Here is a 24,070-nt window from a genome sequence, read left to right as displayed (position 1 = left end):
CTCGCTATTTCCATTTTAGGTTTAGTACAACATAATCGGTCGTATGGACACCAAAAAACATTGAGACATTATTTTACTGGAAATAGAGAACGTAACCTTTGCAATGATTCCTTTTTTTTGTCTCAAATCCCAAAAGTTTGAACCGAGCAGACCCTACTAAGACGGCAGTATCAATTAATGTTCACTTTCTATCATGCGCAGCATTGCAGTACCGCTAGCAGAATTTTAGCCAAACTGTCTAGTCTGTGTTTTATAAATGTGCAATGAGCATAAAAAGATGCATTTAGATTTATATAAGGAATTGGCAACTCGTTCTCATTCTGAGAAGTAAGCATCCGGCCGTGATCCCATCTGGCCGGGATTGGGAGTCCCATAGGGCGGCGCACAACTGGCCCAGCGTCGTCCGGGTTTGGCCGGGGTAGGCCGTCATTGTAAATAAGAATTTGTTCTTAACTGACTTGCCTAGTTAAATAAAGAAAATATAATAATCTTCTTATCCAGGTAGGCCACTTGATTTCAACATCTAAACAAAGTGAACAGGCTATTGTAGCGACATTAACAACACCTTGCGACCTTGTCAAGAGGTTCAGACCTCTTGGTGTAACAGTTAGCTTGATAACCATTGGACCCGGGTTCGAGTCCCGGTTGGGGCTACACCTCCCGAATTAGCTACATACACTATGTTGTTCAAACAGTTGGAGACAGACAGAATGGTGTATTCATAACAGTTCAACTGTTCTACCTTCTTAGCAAGCAAATAGATCCAAGTTGGCTAGGCTTAAAATATAAAGACTATCTGGCTACTCACTAGCAGTTATGCTTGAGAGATTGCTTATGACACCTGTGTTAATCTTCTATATTGCCTGCGACCAGAAGTTGGTAATTTAGTGAATGTGCATTGTGCATGGTTCTTGTTAAATTTGTAACAAAAATGGCATTTTCATAGACAGACTTGAAAGCCAGATCACTAATTATTGCAAAAAAAGCAGGTTAAACTATTTTGATTATTAGTGGGTCTTATGGTTGAAGGCTTATATTTAGCCTAGGTATAATTTTACAAGCCCTGAATTAATTAGATTGTTCCCGACTGTTTGAAATGCAGTGTATTGACTTTTAATTGTGCAACAAAGCTTATTTAGAGAATTCATTTTGAAAAAAAAATCAAGATACAATATATATTGTGAATCACCCATAAGTTTGAAAAAAAATGGAGATATGATTTTTAGGCTTGTCACGCCCTGACCATAGAGAGCCTTTTATTCTCTGTGTTGGTTAGGTCGGGGTGTGACTAGGATGGGTAATCTAGGTTGTTTTGTTTCTATGTTGACCTGGTATGGTTCCCAATCAGAGGCAGCCGTTTATCGTTGTCTCTGATTGGGGATCATATTTAGGCAGCCATTTCCCCACTGTGTTTTGTGGGATCTTGTTTTGAGTTAGTGCATGTAGCACTGCTGATGTCACGGTTCGTTGTTTGTTTCTTTTTGTTTGGAAGTTTCGCTTGAATAAATATGTGGAACTTTAATCACGCTGCGCCTTGGTTCGTCTCTCCACACGATCGTGACAAGGCCACATTGCCCAGCCCTACTATCATTGCTAGCATAGCTGACATTAACTAGCTAGCTAGCAACCAACTACCTAGCTATCTACTTAACTAGCTAGCTACCTAGCTAGCTGGCTAATGTTAGCGTACATCAATACAATTCGGATTTGGCTTGGAAACATGATAACATTTAAAAAGAAGACAAATAATTAGTAGGAAAACCTTTTATTATGATTGTGATGTCGCCAGATTGAATTTAGATGCAGTATAACTTTAGCCAGCTAACTAAGTCTGAGGGGACCACCGTATTTTAGGTAGCTAAGATTAGCATTGTTGGATATACTTTTATAATGAATTATGTCTTATTTATTTATTTATAATGAATTATATCTTATTTTTATTTATTTATTTATTGTCCTATCATGGTGGAACAGTTTTAAAATAAATTATACATTTTAATTTATTTATTGTCCTATCATGGGGATCTACATTAAATTATATCTATTTATTTATGATCCGAATTTAATGGTACGGTCAACAACCCTATACCCTTGACACCCACCTGAATGACCCATATACTAAGGAGAAGTCCCTAACTGTTTTATGTGCCTGCTGTCAGTGGTCTCTATGCAGCCAAAATGCGGTCAGAGACCAAGAGCAGCACTGCCCCCTCAAGATTCTGAGCCCGCTTGGCAGGGTTGGTCCTGCAAAGCCAAAGCCCCCTAAAGGGAGGGCATACTAAACAAAAAATTCTCAAAGCTGCTAATGAGAACCTTGACGACCTTGTAGCCGGTGGGGATTCCGGTGGGGTGCCCCCACCCAGGCAGTGGCAGTGCCGGCAAAACTAGCTGCAGTAACCCATGGGGAGGGGGACACACTCGGACATTCAGAGAGGGGGTATATTATTGTGACCCTGGTGGCACAAAATCAAAAGTCTGACTGCATGGAGATGCTTGGGAATATGGTCAATACGGGTGACCGTATTGTGGGTGTTTCAGGGAAGAGGTGTACATTTGACCTCCATCATCTAGGATGTGACAATGGTTAATCAAATCTTTCAATTTCTGCCCATTTTTTTTGCACGGTCTTGCAGGCCTTCTAATGCAGCTGCAACTGTAAATGCATTTGTAAATCAAGAACTTTCTTGAGTTGGGCTCTGGGTGGTGCAACTGTTGAGAATGTGAGCTTATGGTTGTGTGGGGGAAAGGGTTGAGTGTGTGTGGGTGTATGTGTGTATCCCACAACTGTTGCGAAGGAGTAAAAGATGTTAGGGACAATAGAGGATGATCCACAGCTATATATAATACAAATCGAGGTGAGGGTGATGGAAATGCATTTGGCAATTTATTTACTTCAATTCGGTAAATGGCACTGTGTGCTCTTTTCCAAGGATGGATCCCAGTCTGTTCAGGGCTATGGTATACGGGGGATCGGGGGTGGTCTGCCGGGCATTGGGATGTCAACCCAACTAGGGATGAGGAAGGCTTTTAGCGGGTGGAATAGTAGGGACCAATTGGAGGTTTACTTAGTAGCAATGCAAATATCATGGAACAGCTATATAGACACTCAATCATCATGTTACTTTTTAATGGTACGTTTACAAATATATATTTTCATAAATATAATTTAAAGTTGTGTCTCATTATGATAAGTGGAGAAATAAGTATAGCCAGTTACAATTGTAATGGCCTAGCAGATAATAAGAAAAGACGATCAGTATTTACCTGGTTAAAAGAGAAGGAATATACTATCTATTGTTTACAGGAAACCCATTCAACAATTTTAGATGAAGTTTTGTGGAAAAAGAACTGGGGGGCGAAATATATTTCTCCCATGGGCAAAGAAATTCAAAAGGGGTGATGGTTTTAATTAACAGTCATTTTGATCCATATGTGCAAATTGTCCAAACAGATTATCAAGGTAGATGGATTATTTGAAATATGTTATTGGACAATAAACGGATATGGCTTATTAACCTATATGGTCCGAATAATGATGATCCAAGCTTCTTTGAAAATATATATAAGAATTTATCAACTCTACAAACAACACTAGAGACTCTATTATTATGGTGGGAGATTTTAATACGATCTTAAATACCTCTATAGACCGGAAAGGAAATCACACTACAAACTATCACCCTCAAGCACTTAAGGAAATCATGAATGTCATGGATATATTGGAATTAGTGGATATATGGAGACTTAAATACCCTGACCTAGTGAGATATACATGGCGGAGGCTTAATCAAGCTAGTCGTCTTGACTACTTTCTTATGCCATTCTCTCTGGCACCAAAAGTTTAAAAAGTGTTGATAGGGGACAGAATGCGGTCGGATCATCACATAATTGGCATATATATTACTCTTACAGAATATCCACGTGGGCGAGGATATTGGAAATTTAATCAAAGCCTACTAGATGATAAATTGTTCAGAACTAGGACAGAAGAATTTATAACTGACTTTTTCAGACATACAGTGCCTTGCGAAAGTATTCGGCCCCCTTGAACTTTTCGACCTTTTGCCACATTTCAGGCTTCAAACACAAAGATATAAAACTGTAATTTTTTGTGAAGAATCAACAACAAGTGGGACACAATCATGAAGTGGAACGAAATTTATTGGATATTTCAAACTTTTTTAACAAATAAAAAACTGAAAAATTGGGCGTGCAAAATTATTCAGCCCCCTTAAGTTAATACTTTGTAGCGCCACCTTTTGCTGCGATTACAGCTGTAAGTCGCTTGGGGTATGTCTCTATCAGTTTTGCACATCGAGAGACTGAAATATTTGCCCATTCCTCCTTGCAAAACAGCTCGAGCTCAGTGAGGTTGGATGGAGAGCGTTTGTGAACAGCAGTTTTCAGTTCTTTCCACAGATTCTCGATTGGATTCAGGTCTGGACTTTGACTTGGCCATTCTAACACCTGGATATGTTTATTTGTGAACCATTCCATTGTAGATTTTGCTTTATGTTTTGGATCATTGTCTTGTTGGAAGACAAATCTCCGTCCCAGTCTCAGGTCTTTTGCAGACTCCATCAGGTTTTCTTCCAGAATGGTCCTGTATTTGGCTCCATCCATCTTCCCATCAATTTTAACCATCTTCCCTGCCCTTGCTGAAGAAAAGCAGGCCCAAACCATGATGCTGCCACCACCATGTTTGACAGTGGGGATGGTGTGTTCAGGGTGATGAGCTGTGTTGCTTTTACGCCAAATATAACGTTTTGCATTGTTGCCAAAAGGTTTGATTTTGGTTTCATCTGACCAGAGCACCTTCTTCCACATGTTTGGTGTGTCTCCCAGGTGGCTAGTGGCAAACTTTAAACGACACTTTTTATGGATATCTTTAAGAAATGGCTTTCTTCTTGCCACTCTTCCATAAAGGCCAGATTTGTGCAGTATACGACTGATTGTTGTCCTATGGACAGAGTCTCCCACCTCAGCTGTAGATCTCTGCAGTTCATCCAGAGTGATCATGGGCCTCTTGGCTGCATCTCTGATCAGTCTTCTCCTTGTATGAGCTGAAAGTTTAGAGGGACGGCCGGGTCTTCGTAGATTTGCAGTGGTCTGATACTCCTTCCATTTCAATATTATCGCTTGCACAGTGCTCCTTGGGGTGTTTAAAGCTTGGGAAATCTTTTTGTATCCAAATCCGGCTTTAAACTTCTCCACAACAGTATCTCGGACCTGCCCGGTGTGTTCCTTGTTCTTCATGATGCTCTCTGCGCTTTAAACGGACCTCTGAGACTATCACAGAGCAGGTGCATTTATACGGAGACTTGATTACACACAGGTGGATTCTATTTATCATCATTAGTCATTTAGGTCAACATTGGATCATTCAGAGATCCTCACTGAACTTCTGGAGAGAGTTTGCTGCACTGAAAGTAAAGGGGTTGAATAATTTTGCACGGACCATTTTTCAGTTTTTTATTTGTTAAAAAAGTTTGAAATATCCAATAAATTTCGTTCCACTTCATAATTGTGTCCCACTTGTTGTTGATTCTTCACAAAAAATTACAGTTTTATATCTTTATGTTTGAAGCCTGAAATGTGGCAAAAGGTCGAAAAGTTCAAGAGGGCCGAATACTTTCGCAAGGCACTGTAAGTACAGCAGATCCCCTTATTGTATGGGACACTTTTAAGTGTGCCTTTAAGAAGCCATGCAATTCAGTACTCATCTATAAAACAAAAGCAATTTAGATCAAAAGAGTCCATATTAACAAAGGAAATTGAAGGAATAACAGTAGTTAGATAGCAATAAAAACGGTACCTTAGAGGCACAGAATAAGTTAGAGGGAAAACAAAAAGAAATGGAGGAACCTATTCAAGAAAGATCCAGTGTAATATATTATAAAAATAATGATGGAGTCACGCATGATTCACCAAATGATATTTTGAAAGAGGAAGTAAAGTACTTTAAGAATATGTTTTCATTTCAGGTTCCTCCATCTCCACTAAATGAAACTAATTGTATGGATTTTTTTCCTAATAATAATGTAAAGTTAACATCTGTACAGAAAGACTCATGTGAAGGCCAAATTACAGGAGGAGGAACTGCTTAATGCAATTGGGGCCTTTAAGGATGGGAAAACTCCAGGGCTGGATGGCATACCAGTGGAAGTATACAAAACTTTTTTTGATATACTCAAAGGACCATTATTAGCATGTTTTAAACACTCCTATATAAAATGGCAGATTATCAGACACGCAACAAGAAGGTCTGATATCATTATTACTGAGACAGGACCCAAATGGTATATATACTGCTCAAAAAAATAAAGGGAACACTTAAACAACACATCCTAGATCTGAATGAAAGAAATAATCTTATTAAATACTTTTTTCTTTACATAGTTGAATGTGCTGACAACAGAATCACACAAAAATAATCAATGGAAATCCAATTTATCAACCCATGGAGGTCTGGATTTGGAGTCACACTCAAAATTAAAGTGGAAAACCACACTACAGGCTGATCCAACTTTGATGTAATGTCCTTAAAACAAGTCAAAATGAGGCTCAGTAGTGTGTGTGGCCTCCACGTGCCTGTATGACCTCCCTACAACGCCTGGGCATGCTCCTGATGAGGTGGCGGATGGTCTCCTGAGGGATCTCCTCCCAGACCTGGACTAAAGCATCCGCCAACTCCTGGACAGTCTGTGGTGCAACGTGGCGTTGGTGGATGGAGCGAGACATGATGTCCCAGATGTGCTCAATTGGATTCAGGTCTGGGGAACGGGCGGGCCAGTCCATAGCATCAATGCCTTCCTCTTGCAGGAACTGCTGACACACTCCAGCCACATGAGGTCTAGCATTGTCTTGCATTAGGAGGAACCCAGGGCCAACCGCACCAGCATATGGTCTCACAAGGGGTCTGAGGATCTCATCTCGGTACCTAATGGCAGTCAGGCTACCTCTGGCGAGCACTTGGAGGGCTGTGCGGCCCCCCAAAGAAATGCCACCCTACACCATGACTGACCCAACGCCAAACCGGTCATGCTGGAGGATGTTGCAGGCAGCAGAACGTTCTCCACGGCGTCTCCAGACTCTGTCACGTCTGTCACGTGCTCAGTGTGAACCTCCTTTCATCTGTGAAGAGCACAGGGCGCCAGTGGCGAATTTGCCAATCTTGGTGTTCTCTGGCAAATGCCAAACGTCCTGCACGGTGTTGGGCTGTAAGCACAACCCCCACCTGTGGACGTCGGGCCCTCATACCACCCTCATGGAGTCTGTTTCTGACCGTTTGAGCAGACACATGCACATTTGTGGCCTGCTGGAGGTCATTTTGCAGGGCTCTGGCAGTGCTTCTCCTGCTCCTCCTTGCACAAAGGCGGAGGTAGCGGTCCTGCTGCTGGGTTGTTGCCCTCCTACGGCCTCCTCCACGTCTCCTGATGTACTGGCCTGTCTCCGGGTAGCGCCTCCATGCTCTGGACACTACGCTGACAGACACAGCAAACCTTCTTGCCACAGCTCGCATTGATGTGCCATCCTGGATGAGCTGCACTACCTGAGCCACTTGTGTGTGTTGTAGACTCCGTCTCATGCTACCACTAGAGTGAAAGCACCGCCAGCATTCAAAAGTGACCAAAACATCAGCCAGGAAGCATAGGAACTGAGAAGTGGTCTGTGGTTACCACCTGCAGAACCACTCCTTTATTGGGGGTGTCTTGCTAATTGCCTATAATTTCTACCTGTTGTCTATTCCATTTGCACAACAGCATGTGAAATGTATTGTCAATCAGTGTTGCTTCCTAAGTGGACAGTTTGATTTCACAGAAGTGTGATTGACTTGGAGTTACATTGTGTTGTTTAAGTGTTCCCTTTATTTTTTTGAGCAGTGTATAAAGATCCAGTCCATTTAAAAAAATGGAGACCTCTTACACTTCAGTGTTGTGATGCAAAAATCCTAGCAAAATGCTTGGTGCATAGAATTAAAAAAGTATTGTCAGATATTATTCATCCTAATCAGACAGGTTTTTTCATGGACAATACATTGGAGATAATATAAGACAAGTACTGGAAACAATAGAATACTATGAAATATCGGGGACACCAGGCCTGGTTTTCATAGCTGAATTTGAAAAAGCTTTTGATAAAGTACGACTGGAGTTTATATATAAATGCCTAGAATATTTCAATTTTGGGGAATCTCTTATAAAATGGGTTAAAGTTATGTATAGTAACCCTAGGTGTAAAATAGTAAATAATGGCTACATCTCAGAAAGTTTTAAACTATCTAGAGGAGTAAAACAAGGTTGTCCACCATCGGCATATTTATTTATTATTGCCATTGAAATGTTAGCTGTTAAGATTAGATCAAACAATAATATTAAGGGATTAGAAATCTGTGGTTTAAAAACCAAGGTGTCATTGTACGCCGATGATTCATGTTTTCTTTTAAAACCACAATTAGAATCTCTCCACGGCCACATAGAGGACCTAGATACTTTTGCTATCCTCTCTGGATTAAAACCAAATTATGATATTACGTATTGGATCACAAAAAAATGCAAATTTTACATTACCATGTAGTTTACCAATTAAATGGTCTGGCGGAGATGTGGACATACTCGGTATATAAATCCCAAAAGAAAGAAATGATCTCACTCCAATAAATGTTTATAGAAAGTTAGCAAAAATAGATAAGATCTTGCTACCATGGAAAGGAAAATACCTGTCTATTTGTGGAAAAATCATCCTGATTAACTATTTAATCATATCACAGTTTACCTATTTGCTTATGGTTTTGCCTACACCTAGTGACCTGCTTTTTAAATTATATGAACCAAAAACATTTACATTTTATTTGGAACGGCAAGCCAGATAAAATTAAAAGGGCCTATTTATAGTACAAATATGAATTCGGAGGGCAGAAATTATTAAATATTAAAGCATTAGACTTAAAGGCATCAGTCATACCAAAATTATATTTAAATCCAAACTGGTTTTCTAGTTTATTGGTACAAATGTCTCATCCTATGTTCAAGAAGGGCCTTTTTCCCTTTATTCAGATTACACCTGCCCACTTTCGGTTGTTTGAAAAGGAAATAATCTCCAAAATATCTTTATTTTTTAAACAAGCCTTAGAAAGTTAGTTGCAATTTCAGTTTAATCCACCTGAAAAGACAGAATAAATAATACAACAAATATTGTGGTTAAATTCAAATATAGTAATTGATTAAAAAAAGTATTTTTCTAAAGAAATGTTTTAAAAAAAGATATAATTTTAGTGAATGATATTATAAATAGGACTGGTGGAGTGATGTAACACATGCAGCTAACACAGACATATGGAAATGTCTGCTCTACCCAAAATTACACCCAATGAATTGCAGCATTACCACAAAAATGGAAGAGGCAAGTAGAAGGGGAAAAAAGTAAGGAACTTGTATGTCGGCCCTGTATTAAAGAACATAAATGGTTAAAGAAAAGTGTGATAAATAAAAACATATACCAATTTCATTTAAGGACCAAAAAACTGATAGCTGTGCCATATAAATTGCAAAATAGTTGAAGAGATTTTCGATGTGCCCATTCCATGGCACATGGTTTATGAATTGATACGCAAAACAACGCCGGATTCAAAACTTAGAATTTTTCTTTTTAAATTATATGGCAAATAGAAATCCGAAATGGATGATGTTGATGGATAGATGGGAAGGGTTGAATGGAGCTGAAGGGTGAGACTAATAACAAGATAAACAATGTAAAACATACGGGTTCTGTAAAATGTATATAGGTTCAGAACTTTTGTGATATAGCACAGTTACAAATAGAAATCAAACTGGATGGACATCAGAAATAGAGGAAGGACTAAAAACAAACAAAAAATAACTATTGTAAAATAGACTGTGTGTGGAAAATGTGTATAAGATGAATAAATTGAAGGTAAAAGCCGAAGTGCTTATTAGTTTACTCCAATTGGGCGGTCGGTGGTAGGGTTTGCGGGGAATAATAATAAAGGTATATTCTTTAAAAAAGTATATATTTCTATATAGGTATGTGTATGTATATATGTGTATATGTATGCATGCGTGTATGGATATATATATTTACCCAAAAAATAAATGGAGGATTGGAAATGATGCTGACAATTACATTGATGGAAGCAATATTCTTTCCGCAATATTAAGCTGATCCACCCCTAAAAAAATAAAAAAAAATAAAAAAAGATAAGCATAGTTAGCTTTTTTGATTATTTAAAAAAAAAAAATTGTCATTTAGCAAACGTTCTTATCCAGAGCGACTTACAGTAGTGAATGCATACATTTCATACATTTTTTTCCCCCCGTACTGGTCCCCTGTGGGAACCAGTCCAGTTCGGTTACTAGTCCAACTCTCTAACCACTAGGCTACCTGCCGCCTTCCGCCCATATCTGAAGTGAAATAGAAAGGTGAACACAACGATCAGGTTGGTTCCACCAGCCTAATCATAACCACCATTGATAATGTAATCAGTGCTCTCTCTCTCTCTGTGTGTGTGTGTGTGTGTGTGTGTGTGTGTGTGTGTGTATGTGTGAGAGAGTGAATGTGTGAATGTGTGTGTGTCTGTATGACCGACCAGTATCTATGATGAGGGGCCAAGAGCTGATCTATGCTGCTATTCCCATCAAATGGGGCTCTGGCAAAGTCTTCATACCCCTTGACTTATTCCACATTTGTTGTGTTACAGCCTGAATTCGAAATGGATTAAAGAGATGTTTTTCCTCACCTGTCTACACGCAATACCCCATAATGACAAAGTGAAAACACGTTTAGAATCTTTTTGCAAATGTATTGGAAATAAAATACAGAAATATATAATTTTACATAAGTATTCACATCCCTGAGTCAATACTTTGTTGAAGCACCTTCGACAGCAATTACAGCTGTGAGTCTTTTTGGGTAAGTCTCAAGAGCTTTCCACACCTGGATTGTGCAACATTTGCCTATTAATATTTTACAATTGTTTCAAGCTCTGTCAAATTGGTTGTTGATCATATTTAGACAACCATTTTCAGGTCTTGCCATACATTTTCAAGTAGAAACTCTAACTTAGCCAATCAGGAACATTCACTGTCTGCTTGGTAAACAACACCAGTGTACATGTGGCTTTTGTTTTAGGTTATTGTTCTGCTGAAAGGTGAATTCATCTCCCAGTGTCTGATGGAAAGCAGACTGAACCAGGTGTCCTCTAGAATTTTGCCTGTGCTTAGCTCCATTCCTTCTCTTTTTTTTTATCCGGAAAAACTCCCCAGTCCTTAACGATTACAAGCATACCCATAACATGATGCAGCCACCACTACCCTTGAAAATATGGAGAGTGGTACTCAGTAATGTGTTGTATTGGATTTGCCCTAAAAATAACCCTTTTTATTCAGGACAAAAATAAATGTTTTACTTTAGTGCCTTGTTGCAAACAGGATGCATGTTTTGGAATATATATATTCTGTACAGGCTTCCTTCTTTTCACTCTGTCAATTAGGTTAGTATAGTGAAGTCACTACAATGTTGTTGAGCCATCCTCAGTTTTCTCCTATCACAACCATTAAATTCTGTAACTGTTTTAATGTCACCATTGGCCTCATGGTGAAATCCCTGAGCGGTTCATTCCTCTCCGGCAACTGAATTAGCAAGGATGCCTGTATCTTTGTAGTAACTGGGTGTAGTGATACACCATCCAAACTGTAATTAACAACTTCACCAAGCTCAAAGGGATATTCAATGTCTGCTTTTTAAAAAAACTATCTACCAACAGGTGCTCTTCTTTGCAAGGCATTGGAAAACCTCCCTGGTCTTTGTGCGGAAGAGGCATTTCAGTTGTACAACTGACTAGGTATCCCCCTTTCCCCTTTAATGATGGCTGGAATGGAGCGAATGGCAACATTTGTTGTTTTTGATACCATTACACTGATTCCGCTCCAGCCATTACCACGAGCCCGTCCCCACAATTAAGGCGCCACCAACCTCTTAAGTCCATGCAACTTCTTATGTGACTTGTTAAGAAAAGATGTACTCCTGAACTTATTTAGGCGTGCCATCACAAATGGGTTGAATATTTATTGGCTATAAGACATTTTAGCTTTTAATGAATTTGTAAAATTGTCTCAAAACATAATTACACTTTGACATTATGGGGTATTGTGTGTAGGCCAGTGACCAAAAATCTCAATTGAATCCCTTTTAAATTCAGGCTGTAACACAACAAAATGTGGAAAATGTCAAGGGTTGTGAATACTTTCTGAAGGCATTGTAGTATATGTTTCTGTGTCAGATATCTGCTATCCGAAAGTGACAGTTGTAATAGAACAGTGACTGTGTGTACTGTATGTGTTCACAGATGCATGAGATGCATAGAGACCTGGCACTCAACACATCCACAATGAGGTGATTAATAATACTACAGTACAGCACAAATGTCCAGTAATAGCAACACACTTTTCATTCCATGTGTCACTGATGAACTAGGGCAAACAAGGGCGAAAGGTAACTTGGCGGGCCTCTGTATGCCTATGTAGATATTCCATTCAAAATCAGCCGTTTCCAGCTACAATAGTAATTTACAACATTAACAATGTCTACACTGTATTTCTGATCAATTTGATGTTATTTTAATGGACAAAAAAATGTGCTTTTCTTTCAAAAACAAGGACATTTCTAAGTGACCCCAAACTTTTTAAAGTTTTTTTTATTTTCACCTTTATTTAACCAGGTAGGCCAGTCGAGAACAAGTTCTCATTTACAACTGCGACCTGGCCAAGATAAAGCAAAGCAGTGCGACAAAACAGCAACACAGAGTTACACATAAACAAACGTACAGTCAATAACACAATAGAAAAATCTATGTACAGTGTGTGCAAATGTAGAAGAGTAGGGAGGTAAGGCAATAAATAAAAACAATGTTGCATTAACACTGGAGTGATAAATGTGCAGATGATGATGTGCAAGTAGAGATACTGGGGTGCAAAAGAGCAAGAAGATAAATAGCAATATGGGGATGAGGTAGTTGGGTGTGCTATTTACAGATTGGCTGTGTACAGGTACAGTGATCGATAAGCTGCTCTGACAGCTGATGCTTAAAGTTAGAGAGGGAGATAAGACTCCAGCTTCAGTGATTTTTGCAATTCGTTCCAGTCATTGGCAGCAGAGAACTGGAAGAAAAGGTGGCCAAAGGAAGTGGCTTTGGGGATGACCAGTGCAATATACCTGCTGGAGCGAATGCTACGGGTGGGTGTTGCTATGGTGACCAGTGAGCTGAGATAAGGTAGGGCTTTACCTAGCAAAGATTTAGAGATGACCTGGAGCCAGTGGGTTTGGCGACGAATATGTAACGATGGCCAGTCAACGAGAGCATACAGGTCGCAGTGGTGGGTAGTATATGGTGCTTTGGTGACAAAACGGATGGCACTGTGATAGACTACATCCAGTTTGCTGAGTAGAGTGTTAGAGGCTATTTTGTAAATTACATTGCCGAAGTCAAGGATCGGTAGGATAGTCAGTTTTACGAGGGTATGTTTGGCAGCATGAGTGAAGGAGTGTATATACACTGCTCAAAAAAATTAAGGGAACACTTAAACAACACAATGTAACTCCAAGTCAATCACACTTCTGTGAAATCAAACTGTCCACTTAGGAAGCAACACTGATTGACAATACATTTCACATGCTGTTGTGCAAATGGAATAGACAACAGGTGGAAATTATAGGCAATTAGCAAGACACCCCCAATAAAGGAGTGGTTCTGCAGGTGGGGACCACAGACCACTTCTCAGTTCCTATGCTTCCTGGCTGATGTTTTGGTCACTTTTGAATGCTGGCGGTGCTTTCACTCTAGTGGTAGCATGAGACGGAGTCTACAACCCACACAAGTGGCTCAGGTAGTGCAGCTCATCCAGGATGGCACATCAATGCGAGCTGTGGCAAGAAGGTTTGCTGTGTCTGTCAGCGTAGTGTCCAGAGCATTGAGGCGCTGCCAGGAGACAGGCCAGTACATCAGGAGATGTGGAGGAGGCCGTAGGAGGGCAACAACCCAGCAGCAGGACCGCTACCTCCGCCTTTGTGCAAGGAGGAGCAGGAGAAGCACTGCCAGAGCCCTGCAAAATGACCTCCAGCAGACCACAAATGTGCATGTGTCTGCTTAAACGGTCAGAAACAGACTCCATGAGGGTGGTATGAGGGCCCGACGTCCACAGGTGGAGGTTGTGCTTACAGCCCAACACCGTGCAGGACGTTTGGCATTTGCCAGAGAACACCAAGATTGGCAAATTCGCCACTGGCGCCCTGTGCTCTTCACAGATGAAAGGAGGTTCACACTGAGCACATGTGACAGACGTGACAGAGTCTGGAGATGCCGTGGAGAACGTTTTGCTGCCTGCAACATCCTCCAGCATGACCGGTTTGGCGGTGGGTCAGTCATGGTGTGGGGTGGCATTTCTTTGGGGGCCGCACAGCCCTCCATGTGCTCGCCAGAGGTAGCCTGACTGCCATTAGGTACCGAGGTGAGATCCTCAGACCCCTTGTGAGACCATATGCTGGTGCGGTTGGCCCTGGGTTCCTCCTAATGCAAGACAATTCTAGACCTCATGTGGCTGGAGTGTGTCAGCAGTTCCTGCAAGAGGAAGGCATTGATGCTATGGACTGGCCCGCCCGTTCCCCAGACCTGAATCCAATTGAGCACATCTGGGACATCATGTCTCGCTCCATCCACCAACGCCACATTGCACCACAGACTGTCCATGAGTTGGCGGATGCTTTAGTCCAGGTCTGGGAGGAGATCCCAGGAGCATGCCCAGGCATTGTAGGGAGGTCATACAGGCACGTGGAGGCCACACACACTACTGAGCCTCATTTTGACTTGTTTTAATGACATTACATCAAAGTTGGATCAGCCTGTAGTGTGGGTTTTCCACTTTAATTTTGAGTGTGACTCCAAATCCAGACCTCCATGGGTTGATAAATTGGATTTCCATTGATTATTTTTGTGTGATTTTGTTGTCAGCACATTCAACTATGTAAAGAAAAAAGTATTTAATAAGATTTTTTCTTTCATTCAGATCTAGGATGTGTTGTTTAAGTGTTCCCTTTATTTTTTTGAGCAGCATATAATGGTAGTGTATATATATATAATTTGTTTTACTCTGCCTATTTCTACAGATGGACTGGAGATTTTTACCAGTTGGCAGCCTCAAGCGTTTAATGGGACACCATAATTGGGTAGGTTTTATCTGACCCGTTCAAACTTCAACATAATACAGATGTAGGATCTTCATTTGATCTTCATTTCAACTCTTTTGTTGCTGTGAATTTTATTAGAGGTTTAAAAAAGCTTTTAAAGTTTGTAATTTCTACTTTAAAATGTCAGACTTGATTTGCCCTAACGAAAAATGTATTAACCCCTACAACAAATATCCATTAATTATAATCAACGCAATAATTCAAATGTCTGTCACGATTCCCACCGATGGTGGCGCCCCCTCCTGCTCGGGTGGCGCTCGGCGGTCGTCGTCATCGGCCTATTAGCTGCCACTGTTTCCCTTTTTTGTTTTCCCCCCTGTTTGTGATTGTGTCTACCTGTTCTTAGTGGGGGTGATTAGCGGGGCTATTAGTGTTAGCTGGTCCGTTGTGCCTGGGGTTACACTGGTGTGTTTGTTTTTTGCGCCGCATGTTATTTCCCCTGTGTTTGGGACTCATTATTTTGTGTGCGCATTATTTCGCTGTTTGGGGTGGCTTGTGTGTGCTCGCCTGTTGCAACTATTAAAAGCCACTACCCTGTGCTCACTGCTTCCTGCGTTTGATTCCTCACTACGACGCCCGAGCCTTACAATGTCCTATTGCAGCAGGATTATTCTCCTGCTGTAGCAAACTAGCTCAAATTAAGATCCTACATCTGTACCCGCTTGTGTGTCAGATATTACCTATTCTAACTGCCATTGGTATTAGAACAGTGACTGTGTTCACAGAAACATGTATGGAGCCAGCAAATGGAGACCTGTAGACGGGCTTGATACTGATGTCTCTGAATGGAGAGAGACCTGGCACTCGGCATAAACATTTTACTAGACAACTTTTACTTGTATTGTCTTTTTAAATTATTGAATTGAAAGGTATCAGTCAATATGGGGAGGGAACTCGTGATGTATGCGGGACACCATACAGGAAGGTATGACCACTCTGACATGTTTGCCAAGACAGCCCCATTACCACCAGACAAAATGCCGATAGGCACAGTGTCTGTATCGGCTGGGAATGGAAGGTGCACATTGTTATATTAGCAGACCACTACATGGACCTGTTACTACATTTGAAAGTTATCAGATCACTTAGTTTAGAACAGAGATCATCAACTAGATTCAGCAGTGGGCAGATTTGAGCGGATGGTCGGGGGGTGGAAGATAATTACAAAAAAAGTTTAGATTGCAAATTGACCGAAAGAAGCCCAAACAGATATAATATTTGACTAAAACATAGTAATTTCTCCATACGAAATACTTGGAAATATATTTCCAAAATTAAAATCACTTGGAGATGATTTCCTGGTGTTTTTACAGTCTTTCATGTCTGCAGGCCGCCATTTGGGGAACCCTGGTTTCGAATATCTACATAAATTCTATATTACTCTGTAGGCTACTGACCCATTCAAAGCTTCCTCTGGCATCTCACCATATATCTGCCTGTAGTTATTGAAATCAACGGCACAGCTGCAGGCAAATTTCTGACAGATGGGTGTGTCTTTGTGGTAGCAAGGACACACCCAAGAAACACCCACATCAAACCACACACCCAAGCCAACTCACGTTTGGCTTCTGTCATGGCCGCCAGAATTTCTTGAGGAGCAAGCCCAAAAAATTGGGCCAAATCAGCGGGTGCAGTTCCCCATTAACCCTAACCACACTGCTAACCCAAAATCCTAACCATAACCTTAAATATTTTTGTTTTCATAAGCTAACGATATAGCCAATTTTGACTTTGCAGCTGGCCCATCTTGCGTAAATCTGCCTCTAGGGCAAGATTCATGACAATAAACGTCAACCTGCTACAGTATCTATGTTGGTATGTCCTTTACGACTCCAGAGGGTAGGAATGATGTGAATGTGCATGCTGATGCAAACACGCCCTTGGGCCAAATATTACCCAAGCACAGGGAAGATAACCTGCCATAAACAATAGCTGTGTATACATTGATAAAATAAATGTTCTATAAAACAGACCGTAAAAGGTCTGTATCTATCCAATAAGAATTTTTTCTACAGAATTATTAATTAACTCATCTCCAAAAAAAAACAAGGTTGGCAAAAATTCTTAATCAGATCCCCCGGTCAAACATAGTTGAACATCAACTCAGCATTACAGAGATTTATCATCTCTAATTATCTCAACAGGATACTGGTTGTCAGACAAACTCAATCTGTTGGAGATAAACTGGAAAAACACAACACTGAGAAAAACAAGGGTGAAGGTGGAAAACGAGAGAGAGAGTGAGTGAGTGAGTGAGTGAGTGAGTGAGTGTGAGAGAGAGAGAGAGAGAGAGAGAGAAAGAGAGAGACGGGGTAGATAGAGGGGTGAGGCATAGAGAGAGAGAGGAGGGGAAAGAGAGAGGGGTAGTGATGGAGAGAGAGATGAGAGAGAAAGAAGAGGAAAACAAACTGAGCTATGTGGGTTAAAAGTAGACTCAGCGATATGACATAGATGTAGAAATTAAACAGCACAGTGGGTCAATTTCCACAGCAACTATGAGCGAAGAAGTGCGAGGCTCAACTTATCTGCTGTTTATGCGCCCTGGCTACCACGCTGTGAACAGCGTGAAGCTCACACGTGCACTTGTGCAGATACTGTGTGTGACTATGTGAGAGCGTCTTGTATCCTTCACATCTGCGGTTCTGCTCGTGGCAACGTAATTTGTCTACCTTTAAGCAGGGACATCAGCAGTAAAACAATGTATCTCTCTTTTTCAAACAAGAATCCTCTCTTGTACTGGGTGTGTGCCTATAGTGCATAGTGCATGCATGTCAGGTCATACATGAGATAAGTCAAACAGAGACAGTGATGCTGGTGTTTCAACATTTTCAGTCTCCTTTTACTGTTTTTCTTTCACTTAAACATAGCTTTTGAGTCTTGACACATGTACAGAGACATGCTTTCATCCTGCGCAGGTCTGACGATAAATCAGGGCTTGGCCGACAGCCCCCAGAAGGCATTGCACAGGATACCGCCCATCCATGTGAGCGGGGGGACGTTGGGAGATTATGTCTGGGTCCCAAACGGCACACTATAGTGCACTACTTTTGACCAGAGCCCTATGGGTCCTGGTCAAAAGCAGTGCACTACATGGGGAATAGGGTGCCTTTTGGGACGCACACAGCCTATCATTGTGTTCTTTTATGGCTCTGTACTCTGAGTGTGTGGAGCCCTGGGGCCCTGAATGAGTATTTACTACTCCTTTCCACCCCTACTCTACCCTGTCATGGCCTGGCCTGGACCTGCGTGCGACGCACTGTGATGGCACCTTCTGCCAATATTCACAGAACTGTTGTTGTCTTGTCTTTAGAGCATACTAACGCATACTATTTTCACTTTGACTGGGGCAAGCTGAAGCTACCTGTTTCAGATATCTATCCCAGACATCTGCCTCAGAGGGAAATACCCTTTCTAATCTCACCAGCCACTTCGATAAGTGTATATGAAGGAAGGAGATATCCTCTCCAGTGCACTATTCATAATGTAATGTCAAAAGCATGCCAAATGCATGAAGCCTTCCCTGGTCTACAGTGAGAGTATACTGTACATCTGTATTAATGTATATATTATTTGTATAAATATGTTTATATAAATCATCGGTGACTGACCGTCTGGTGGCTGCGGTCACAGTAGCGCAGCCCGAAGTAGTCTGTCTCTGCCAGGTTCACATGGTTGAACACAAAGTCTAGCACCACCGACCCCTTAGTGGACTTCTGTGTAACACAAGAGGTTAGGAATTAGTGTCTCAGTCACATTCAAATGTGTCGCCAAGCAAAGCCATTCTCAAGTAGATGTCAGTGTTTTTATTTACAGAATATAAGATGGGTGACAGTCATATTATACTGTAGCTATTAATGCATTCTGAAGCAACATGTAAAGTATTCTGAAATACCATGGTGGACTTCTGTATGGACAGTCATTAAAAAAAAAAAATATATATATATATATATATATAGTTTCAACTATATATGGCATACAGCAGTGGTCACCAACCGGTCGATCACATTCGACTGGTCCATCTCCAAGGCATTCCTAGTCGATCACCAAACATTTCTGTAAAAACCCCAACCATAAAGTCTTGCTTTCCTATTTTTTGTTTCGCGCTGTTGGGGGTAGGTGCACTTGATTCAGCAGCCCTAGCGCCGGGAAGGCAAAATGTTCCCATACATAACCATTTAATGTGTCTGAAGGTAGAACTCCCAGAGAGAAAATCAAGTGCACCTATAGGCCTACCTTTGGCCAATCAGATAGCTCAGAACACCGTGTCTGCAGTTTCCTCGAGCTATAGACTGTAAAAATACGCCTTGAACATACAGCAAGTTCATACTATAAGATTTAAAAACTTTTAAAACCATGACTATAGAGAGACTCAACGAATACAGCAAAATTCTGCTGTTTTTATGTGAATGCTTAAGTTGTTATTCAGCACTGTCAACACTTCGTTCAACACCATCATAAGCCACAAAATGCGAGTTCTCCCAGCTTCCACAAGCTACAACCAGCACTGCAGCTGCAATGAAGGAGTTTAGCAAAGTGTTCTGATAAGCTTGAGTTGATATTATTAGCAGCTTGTGTCTTTTTTAATATCAAGGAATATTTCACTTTCTCTGGTCATAGGAGTAACGACATGAATTGGTGCATGAGGCAGAAATAATGCAGTGTGACTTGAGTTGCTACTAGCTAGAAGACTCTGTCCCCTTTTCTCAGCGGAGGGAAGGAGGGTGAGGTAACGATGAGTCGGGTGAGAGGCAGCCTCACAGCTGCTCCCTCCCCTCAGACAGATGCAGGCCATCAGTCCAGTAAAAAATAATAATAAGCAAATGATCATGCTCACTTAGCTGTGCCTCACAAGTAATACAACAAATTATCTATTACCAATGTGATCATATACCTACATTTTTTAAATAGAATTTCAAAATGGTCTGAGAAGAACAACATTGGCAGGGCAATTCAAGCATAGCCAATAATGTATTGGGCCTATAGCCTGCTGCACAAACCTCATTGCTACAGAACTGTTTTTAATTGGTTAATGTTGCATAGGCTTACGTTTTTTAAGTCCTGTTTAAAAAAGATCTGAGCGGTAGATCTCGGCTTGCATTTTGACTCAAAGTGATCTTGACTCAGACCACTGGCATACAGTACAGCACATATTTTATTCACTTCAGGATGAGGCCATATAGTCTCTCTTTTAACTTGCTGTGTCTGGATTTAGAAATAACATGAAGAGACTATAAGAGAGCAGACATATGTCTCCAGGGAAATATGAAGAGAGATAAATTATTACTTTGCTATGCAGTGAAAACAGCCTTACACTGCAATTTACGCACCTCACCTCTTATTACCATTTCTCAGAGGCTTGCAAAAGTAATCTGCTAAAAGAAACAAATTTAGGACTCTGATTTTAGTATGAACCAGACAAACCCTTGTTACAGTAGCATTTCCATAACACCTATGCCACTGTTGCAAGATAATTGCCATAAATCTATATCTCCTTCGTAGGATGAAGAAAAATCCTTGACCGTATCTTTAGCTCAGTCAGCACTTTTTCTTTCCCTTGTAGATACAGCATCAATCCAAATGTATCCACTGAGGATATAGTGTAAGTATATATTGCGATAGATAACCAATAATTTAATCAAACAAACCAATCCCAACTTGCCAGGCCTCAGCGAGGAGCAAAACCCAACAAAACCCTCCTCTCTCACCTGCATTCAGTTACATTTACATTTGGGGCTCCCGAGTGGCACAAGGCACTGCATCTCAGTGCAAGAGGCGTCACTACAGTACCTGGTTTGAATCCAGGCTGCATCACATCCGGCCGTGATTGGGAGTCCAAAATGGGCGGCACACAATTGGCCCAGCGTCATCCAGGTTTGGCCGGGGTAGGCAGTCATTGCAAATAAGAATTTGATCTTAACTGACTTGCCAAGTTAAATAAAAAATAAAACCGTTTTTTTACCTTGAGGGCAATTTGACTACATCCCAACAGAGGAAATGGATTTCTACTATGGAGGCATCAATGCATAGCCTATGCCAGTAATGAAAGATGGGGGTTTACTCACAGTAAACATCATCTCAAGGTGAGTCAGAGGCTGAAACACACGACAAACACACTAACATTCCAACCCAACCAAGGGTTTCCTACCCTCCTCTTTTGCCGTTTTCCTTTTCAAAGTCAACACACACATGCATGCATGTACACACACACACTCAGTTCCCTGGGGTATGATTGAGAGATCATTTCGGGTGGATCATTCACAGACCAGCGGTGCGTTTGCTTTGGGTTTGTGTGCGATTTGTTCTTTAGCAGGACACCAACATCCATCTTGGCTGGAGGACATCACTCTCTCTTTACCTAATTCTCTCTGTTTGCTGTTGACACAGAAAGGAGGAAACGGTGTGTGTGTGAGTGAGTGCATCAGAGTGTGTGTGTGTTTCTCTCTGAGATACAGTGGAGAGGACTGCTCTTCTTAAGCACATTTTTGATGAATCACGTGGTGTACACTGACAAACAGTCAGTATGATTTACGTCCCCAAAGGCATGAGCACACAGACCATGCTCGGCTGGTTAGAGACCAAATGTGACTGCCTAGAGCAGACTATGCCATTTTCAGCAGTAGGTTTACAATCAGCAGTGTGGGAAAACCTAGTGAATCTATATGGGTTTTTAGAAGTCACGGCTTACACTCCTATTAAGAATTCAAGAAGTTAAGAGCAGGTTGAGGAGCAGGTCGAGAGCTTCAAGCTCCTTGGTGCCCACATCACCAACAAACTAACACGGTCCAAGCACACCATGACAGTTACGAAGCGGGCACGACAAAACCTATTCCCCCTCAGGAGACTGAAAAGATTTGGCATGGGTCCTCAGATCCTCAAAAAGGTTCTACAGCTGCACCATCAAGAGCATCCTGACTGGTTGCATCACTGCCTGGTATGGCAACTACTCGGCCTCCGACCGTAAGGCACTACAGAGGGTAGTGCGAACGGCCCAGTACATCACTGTGGCCAAGCTTCCTGCCATCCAGGACCACTATACCAGGCTATACCAGGCTTCTAAACAGCTTCTACCCCCAAGCCATAAGACTCCTGAACATCTAGTCAAATGGCTACCCAGACTATTCGCATTGCCCCCGCCACACCACTGCCACTCTCTGTTGTCATCTATGCATAGTCACTTTAATTAACTCTACCTACAAGTACATACTACCTCAACTACCCGGTACCCCCCTGTATATATTGTTATTTTTTTACTGCTGCTCTTTAATTACTTGTTACTTTTATCTCTTATTCTTATCCGTATTTTTTTAAACTGCACTGTCGGTTAGGGGCTCGTAAGTAAGCATTTCACTGTAAGGACTACACCTGTTGTATTCGGCACATGTGACTAATAAAATTTGATTTGAAGTCCAAGAAGACTAAAAGACCACATAGGAATGAACTTGGACCTACTCATCACATACTAAGGCATCTAAAGTAGAGCACTTCCTCATGTTAACAGTTAATTACTTCCTCTGTGATTCAAGACTCATCTGCATGTTTTCATTATCTACTCAATCTGCAGGTGCACTCCCAGTGAATCACAAGTGGGCTACCTGTGTCTGACACAGGAGACAGGCTCTCTCTCGCTCTGTCTCTCTCCTTCTCTCTCTCCCTCTCCCCCCTTTCTCTCTCTGATACCCTACTATATCCATTGCTCTCCTTCTCTCCCCCCACCTCTCCCTCTTTCAGAGATGTAAACTGGTGAGGGCCCAAAAAGGTGCAATATTTTTTTGCTGAGAAACAAAATGTAATTTTTTTTTACACATCTACCAATCGATGCCCTTCTTTGTGAGGCATTGAAAAACCTCCCTGTTCTTTGTGGTTGAATCTGAACCCTCCAAATCGGAACCCTCCAAAGATAAAATGTTTCTTGGTGTCTGCACACCCCAGTTCGCCATCATGGGCCCAGGGGCCGACTGGGACAAAAATTCATCCTTGGCATTTAAGTCACACCAGCCCACATCACCGTGCAGTCACTGCACGCAACCCCCATAGTGCTCCTCTTTTTTCAACCAGCTCATGTTTAAGACAAATACAGCACATAAAAGCACCACCGGAGATACAACTTACCACTATAACTGTGCCTCTCTTGTCTCCCTGTTGTGCAGTCTGTCACTACATTTTCTCTGCTGTCACTCTGTCTGTTTGTCTATCTATCTATCTGTCCGTCTGTCTGTCTGTCTCTGATTCGCCTTGTGCTCCTCTGCTGTCACTGTCTGTCAATCCTAAGTGCTATTTGCTATTACATACAGTATAGAGCCAACAAATGAAGGAACTGGCAGTACATCTGTGTCTTTGTTTCCTTCCTACCACAGATGTACTCACCTATGAGTTGTCTGGTACCAGAAGACCAGGGGTCCACACTACCTGTGCTGGGCCCAGCAACATCCTAGAGTAACACTTTATTTTAAGCGTCCATAATAAACCATTTATAAGGCATTTACAAACTATTTGCTCACCATATATTAAATCATTACTCCCATATTTTGCAAATGTTAGTAAGCTAGCTATTCACACACCACTGGTCAGCCAAATGCCCAATATAGACAATTATGACAACAACAAAAATTGCGCAAAAGTCATAAAGAAAAGACTGGCTCATGGGCAGCCAGCCGTATCCATAAAATATACAGTACCAGTCAAAAGTTTGGACACCTACTCATTAAAGTGTTTTCCTTTATTTTTACTATTTTAGAATAATAGTGAAGACATCAAAACTATGAAATAACACATATGGAATCATGTAGTAACCAAAAGTGTTGAACAAATCAAA

At 41.3% G+C, this 24,070-nt stretch overlaps 1 protein-coding gene across 5 annotated transcripts in view; it reads right to left on the bottom strand.

Annotated features, from left to right (window-relative positions):
• The window catches only part of LOC115159184 (band 4.1-like protein 4), a 101,328-nt gene that overhangs the window by 42,487 nt on the left and 34,771 nt on the right, over positions 1–24,070 (bottom strand). For 3 of the 5 annotated variants that reach the window (XM_029708656.1, XM_029708655.1, XM_029708658.1), the window contains exon 3: positions 18,867–18,971. The exons of 1 other annotated variant lie outside the window; for it this stretch is intronic. In XM_029708656.1, the coding sequence (XP_029564516.1) occupies positions 18,867–18,971 (105 nt within the window). The remainder of the gene's footprint in view (positions 1–18,866; positions 18,972–24,070) is intronic. One more of the 5 variants, XM_029708657.1, reaches the window with a different exon arrangement.

This window comes from Salmo trutta, chromosome 23 (assembly GCF_901001165.1).
Source record: "Salmo trutta chromosome 23, fSalTru1.1, whole genome shotgun sequence".
NCBI classification, from domain to species: domain Eukaryota; kingdom Metazoa; phylum Chordata; class Actinopteri; order Salmoniformes; family Salmonidae; genus Salmo; species Salmo trutta.
The sequence above is the reverse complement of the archived record's forward strand: the minus strand, read 5'-3'. Positions and strand labels throughout refer to the sequence as shown.